Raw genomic sequence first — 6,503 nt, 5'->3', positions numbered from 1 at the left:
AATGTCACCTCTCCCCAGTGATGCCAGGGCACTTTTTATACTCACTGAAAGTGGTGCATTTGCCACTAATGATGAGGCACAACCCTTCACGTGTGATTGTTGGCCCACCACTTGAGCCATTTTGGACAAAAGACTCTTTTGCACTACTGGTACTCTTCCTCTTAATAGTATGTCAAAGCAAGGGTTTGAGAATCGGTTTATTCATTATTTTGGAATGCAGGAACTGCTTACTTTTAAGGAATAGTCTAGCTAACGTAGAACTGTTGCCAGAAAGTTTAATTTAAAATTGAGCTCATAGGTTCTAAAAAACTGAGTACACTGCATCCATATTATGAGTTTGTCTGAGCATATTAGGGGGGGTGGCATTGGAACTCAGCAGACCTCTGTGTGTGTTAGGAAAACATGTGATTACATGGCTAAAAGGGTGTGTTGATAACATATATTTTTTTTAGTTCTGTGTTGTATGTATTAAGTTGCATAATGATCCCAAGTCAGTGAATAATTTATTCTGTGAATGTGAGGTATTAATGCCTAATTATAGAGAGTGTAAAAATTAATTATCCCAGTCTGTTAGAGAAGTGATTGCTCTGACTCATCTGGATTTCAGAGGTCGATCTGCAATTACTCTCGTATATCAATCAATATTCGTAGAATCAGGCTAGGTTCACACGTAGGCGATTTATCGCGCGGATTGTATTTGCGCGATATGGCGCAAAACACAGATGCACATTGAAGTCAATGGAGGATGTTCACACCTTTGAGAATTGTCGCGCGGACGAGATCGCCTTTCGCACAAAAAGGTGCAGTAGCTATTTTCGGGCGGTTGTCACGCGGTTTGGGTCCCATAGACATCTCTATGCATTAAAAGCCACGGGACAGTGGCGCGATTGAAAACCGTGCGAAAACAACTCAGCATTTGAATCGCCTAGGTGTGAACCAAGCCTAAAGTTTTCATGAATGCTACATGCTCCCTTAAATTTCTTTGAGTGCCCTAATAATATATAGTATATAATCAACAAAGATTTACTGAAGATTTTATTGTGTATGTGGAGCATTAGGAGAAAAATGTCTAATATTAAAATGTTCATATTAAAACTGAAATATTTGCACTGCAAATTTTCAGAGCACATTGAAAACCAGACAAGCATAAGGTGCTAGTTTAAAATATTTTATTAACCTTCCTGGCGGTATTCCCGAGTGTGGCTCGGGGTTAATTTTCAGTACCATAAGCGGTAGCCCCGAGCCACACTCGGGATTACACAGTAGCCTTATACATAACACGCAAGGGCAAGGTCAGATTGGACTGAGTGGTTTATATATAGTGAGTGGGGTGACATCATCACTCAGAGACAGGAAACTCCCATCTGGCTCTCTCAGATGATGCTCCCTGTTTGGCCATCAGAAGGAGCCTGGGAGTAGTGAGCAATGTTACACAGTGTCAGGAACAGATAACGCTCCGTAGCCCCAGACCATGGCGGGGACGGCCCCGTCAACAGCATCTTGTTGCTGGGCGACGGACGGGCGCTCCTCAGCGCTCCACTCCTCCCTCTTCTGAACAGCTGAGCGGGCGTGATGACGCGGCGAGCTCGGCCCAGCGGCGTCCCGTTGCTAGGAGAAGTTCGGGTCAGGTCTTCCCTCCGGTTCCGCCCCCAACCACCGTTCTCTGCCTACATAAACGTAGGCTGTCCACTTGCTCGACGTTCTAGCAAAGTAGTACGTCGAGCAAGCTACTTAGGAACTGCACAAAACCTTGGAAAAAGGAGAGCCTGCTACAGCCTCTTTGAACCCCTAGCTCTATTATACTTGGACTCCACGCAGAGTGGATTCAGCTTCACATCCTGGGACTGCCTCCCCCACCAAACAGCAAGTAGCCATTAAACACATGTTGTAATCAATTGGAGTGTGAAAGCTGAAACCTAGCTGGGAAGCTCTGCTATCCCTCATTCTCTCTCATTGCCACTGACACCATTCTATTGCTGCATAGGACTGTGTTATCTTATTAAGAATTAAGTGATTCCATGTTCTGGGTTAGTGAAGATAACTAAGACCAAGATACCAACCGTATCATAACCCTATACTCTAGCCATTGTATTATCTGGAGTTACCTACGCTCATCACCCCTAGTGAAGTTAACTAGGCGAGTGAACTACAAATCCTATCAGACCCCAATGCTGGTAAATTGTGGTTATGTGAGAATTTGCTGCCACTACTAAAATACTATTATAACAAATGGTGTATGATGTGTAAGGGGTTCCGACTTCACTCACTGCACTAAAGTGTAACCGTGAACCCTCCATCTGAACCATTTCCACTCACCTCCGCAGCTGCGATCCTATACACATATCTTGCTGTGCTTGCACGAATCATTACACACAGTCTGCTCACACAAAAGAGGAATCACAGGTGGGTGGAATGGCAGCCAAGCCAGAATGCTGCAAACCAGTTAAGTCAGGGTGGAACCCTGACAGTAACCTCCTCTCAACAACCCTGGCTTAGAGGGAAAACAAACACGGAAGGAGCGCAACAGATCGGGGTAGTGAACGTCTTCAGATGCTGCCCAAGAGCGTTCCTCCGGACCAAATTACCAAATTTCCTTTCCAATTAACCAAATACTGCAAACGGCCCCTGGACACACAGGAATCAATTATACTGTGAATAACATACTCCTCATGGTCATTGACTATGACAGGTCTAGGACTGGTAGCAGAAGAAGTGAAGCGATTACAGATCAGTGGCTTAAGGAGTGAGACATGGAAAACATTGGGAATGAGCATGGACGTAGGGAGGTCTAGTGCATAGGCTACTGGATTGATCTTGCGAAGGATACAATGTGGTCAAACGTAACGGGGAGCCTGCTTGTTGGTGGGAACCTGGAGGTGCAAATTGCGAGAGGATAGCCAAGCCATACATGTAGTCAAGAACCAGCTGCACTCCTTACCGGAATAGTAGTAAACCTGCCAAGCAGGTGGGTGCTTGTAGTGACCATGGCCGGCCCCGTGAACAATGCAGATCTAGAAAGGATTGTCACCAGCACACCAAAAGTTTTGAAGCAAAAAGTCCTTTATTGACATATCGCCATCCAATACCTTGTATTGGATGGCGATATGGCGATATGTCAATAAAGGACTTTTTGCTTCAAAACTTTTGGTGTGCTGGTGACAATCCTTTCTAGATCAGGATAGCCAAGCCCTCTCCCTCACCTGGTAGGATGAAGCGGGCATACGTCTACGATTAGCCTGGAGCTTTCGGTCTCGAAGACACTCCTGAACCTGTACCCATGTGGAGCGGAGCTCTTGAAGATGGTCCTCCAAAGCCGGTAACCTTTGAGATTGTAAAGAATCTGACAACACTGTAGGTTGAAACCCAAAGCTCACCAGGAAGGGTGAAAGGTGAATAGAAGTGTCGATGTGGCTATTATGAGCGAACTCTGCCCACGGTAACAGGTCCGATCAGTTGTCATGATGGTCCTAGATGTAACACTGGCGGGAAAAGCCGTCAGCCAGACCGAGGCAAATAGGAAACAATGTAGTTGAAATAAGACAAGAATAAGGCCCATCTGGCCTGCTGCTGTACTCCCCAAAAGACATGTCCATGGCTGATAGGTTCTTGTCAGGTATCACTAACACTATTGATCCCTTGAGATGGAACAGCTGCACTCTGCCATAAGATCCTTTAGATGGGGCATGACCCCAGGCTGCGATGATCTCCCAGCGGAGCTCTATGTAGTGCTGTGGGACCTCGTTGGTCCAGACCTGCCTGAGCTGTACGAGAAGATGGCGGTTGGAGGACAGAATACCTCCTTCGCTGAAGAAGGGGATGATCACGATCTTGAATAAGCAGAAGGCGGAGTGATGTGACAAAAAATTGGTGTCCTATTTCTCTCCTGAATGCAGACTACAAGATCAGCACCAAGGTACTGCCCAACAGGCTCAAGGCAGTCATTAAACAGATAATCCATTCGGATCAGACTTGCAAAATTCCTGGATGCAGGATTGTGGAAAGCCTCGCGCTTGTCTTGACCTTGCCTTGGCTTGATTTTGACCACCACTTCTGCCTCACACTTTACCGCATTGCCCACATGTTGCTGACCTCGGCCTGCACCTGACTAGGTTCCTGCCTTTTGTCTTGGTAACCCGCTGACTGCCTGTTAATGACTCGGCCTGCCCTTGACCACAGTTCCATCAACAAACTTGTCCAGAACTGCAAGGTCTTCAGCTGAGCTTCAGGGGCAAAAGTCAACTGCTGGAAGTTGAAGCCATGCTCTTCGGAAACTGGTACAGGTCTTCCAATGCGCCCATCCCCTTCAACATCAGAGCGGATTTCATAAAAATCTTGTGCGTGTGATTTGGAGATAAGGATGCAGCCCTACAATCTTGGGAGGAGAGATGGTCTAAAATGAACCAAAAGTTTGGCAACTGGTGCATCAGAGAACTCACAATTCAGGGAAAGACACTGGTACTCTGCAGTGAGATTCTCCCAGTTTTGCATTACCTCACCCACGCCTGCCCTGCTTGGGTGTACACCTGCAATGCCATCACCAGGGCAGTCTTTTACTTCATCTGGGGCTCCTACATGGGCAGAGTAAAGTGGGAAAACATGGTAAGGGAGCACCTGACAACGTCACCATGCTGAGGATTCTTTGCTTGCAACTGCATCCACAAAGCTTAAATTGATAAAACTTTGGACTCTAGGGCTAACTCCATGTCCTGTTTTTAACTCCTGCCTCTTTTGAGGTCCCTTGGATGAGACAAATGATATAGCACCATCCCCTACAACTGGGACACTCCTTGGTTTTACTTGGACACTTTTAAACTTATTAAGGAGCAAGGGCTGCATGGGGTTAAGTTCAACTTATCAGAGATAAGGTCATTGTGGATTCTGTTCAGGGCCTTCTTCTGAATACCTGTAAATGTGTCTAAAGAAATGTGTAATCTAACAGACTTACCAACAAGCATAGAAATCTGGCATGGATGGTGATCCAAGGAAGGTTGCCCATAAGAACTTTCATGCATGCCGGAAACCTGTGCTGATACAGGCATTGCCCATGGTGTAGCACCAAAGAAAAAAAACTTCTTTGCATTTCTTTACACCGGCGCCCGCAACTTCCCCACAGGGTCACCGCTGCCGCCCGTCGGCGCTCTGCCGCCCCGAGGCCGGGCCTCGGTGGCCTTGTGGGAAATCCGGGCCTGCCTAGAACATGAACTCAAAAACTTTGTGCCACAGACAGCGATTTCTCACCTTGGAGTGCTGTATAGACTATTTTATGTTGTTTTTATGGAATATGACATTGATAGTGCTGACAGAAGATGTTTTGCTTCAAGGATGCTTTGTGGTGTGGCAGAAAGTGCCTCATCCACCAGATGGAGATGATGTCCATTGAAGACTGTCACAGACTGGTTCACCGTCTGATCAGAGATTATACCTTTATAGACTTTAAGGAGGAGGAGGATGACTGACAAGATTTCCTTTTCCCCACTCTCCTTTTTGTATCTTTGTCCATCAATAAAGCTACAGTCTGTGACCTCTCCCACCTCAAGTATCTTTCTTCCTTATCCCCCATCACACATGTTGCTTTTTGAAGGTTTACTATATAAAAGTTGTTTTATGGAGTGCTGGTAGTACATTACATTACTATGTGGTCAGCTGCAACACAATTGTGTTGATAAGGTGCGTAAAAAAAAAGAATAAATGGCATCATATCACACCAATGTGCACACCACAGTGAAACAGTATGAACCTGGCCTGAAGAATTCAAATTGGCAATCAAGATTCCAAACATCCAGGGACAAAGGGACATTCCCAGGGAATGGTGCTGTACTGGAAATGTAGAAGATAATAAATCGTGTGTAGACAGATCAGATTATTGATGGATTTTTTTTTTACACACAGGTGCACATTCTTCTCTCCTACCATTTAACATTCAACAGATAGGAGGCTTGTAATGGAATCTTGGAGGCTTGTAATGGAATGGAATGGAATAGATAACTCCCTTATCGAAAACATTTGGGAAGTCCACATCGTTCAGCTGATTGCAAGAACACGATGCTGCTGTGCTGGTTATTCAATGCTTGAGATACTCCACATTCCATAGACATTAACGATGATCCAAACCAGGAGATGATGTCTGCTATGCTGGCTTAATGAAAACACATTTCATTTGTTACTTGGAGTCTTTATTTTTCCTTTGTTAGTTATGAAACACAGATAGATATAGACGTCTACATGCAAAGAATAAAAATGGCAGCAGCTGCTTGATCACTTCTAAACATATAGAAATATATCAACAGTGCTCACCTTAGCTGCTTAGCTGCTTACTCTAGATAGGCAGAGCCAGCTGTAATTCACACAGCTGGGTGGATCCAGACAGAATTGTCGGGATCCGTTCCGGCTGCGGCATCTCAGTATACCGTGAGCTGTAGCTCGCGGTATACTGAGCTTTGGGTGACAGGAGGACGCTAGTTTGTGTCCTCCCGTTACCCTTAGGAGAACTATGGGGAAAAGCC

The 6,503-nt window shown here is 45.5% G+C and overlaps 1 protein-coding gene across 1 annotated transcript in view; it reads right to left on the bottom strand.

Annotated features, from left to right (window-relative positions):
* The window catches only part of LOC108800779 (G-protein coupled receptor family C group 6 member A-like), a gene marked incomplete at its 3' end in the record, with an annotated part of 56,097 nt that extends 51,085 nt beyond the window's left edge, over window positions 1-5,012 (bottom strand). Inside the window, exons 1-7 of the mRNA XM_018572779.1 lie at window positions 4,946-5,012; window positions 4,492-4,568; window positions 4,090-4,365; window positions 3,689-3,827; window positions 3,201-3,321; window positions 2,317-2,377; window positions 1,471-1,608 (exon numbers count right to left, since the gene is read on the bottom strand). Of these exons, the coding sequence (XP_018428281.1) occupies window positions 1,471-1,608; window positions 2,317-2,377; window positions 3,201-3,321; window positions 3,689-3,827; window positions 4,090-4,365; window positions 4,492-4,568; window positions 4,946-5,012 (879 nt within the window). The remainder of the gene's footprint in view (window positions 1-1,470; window positions 1,609-2,316; window positions 2,378-3,200; window positions 3,322-3,688; window positions 3,828-4,089; window positions 4,366-4,491; window positions 4,569-4,945) is intronic.
* Between the last annotated feature and the right edge of the window lie 1,491 nt (window positions 5,013-6,503).

Source organism: Nanorana parkeri, unplaced genomic scaffold (genome assembly GCF_000935625.1).
Source record: "Nanorana parkeri isolate BGI_ZX_2015 unplaced genomic scaffold, ASM93562v1 scaffold2131, whole genome shotgun sequence".
Classification (NCBI taxonomy): domain Eukaryota; kingdom Metazoa; phylum Chordata; class Amphibia; order Anura; family Dicroglossidae; genus Nanorana; species Nanorana parkeri.
This window is presented reverse-complemented; position numbering and strand designations above follow the sequence as displayed.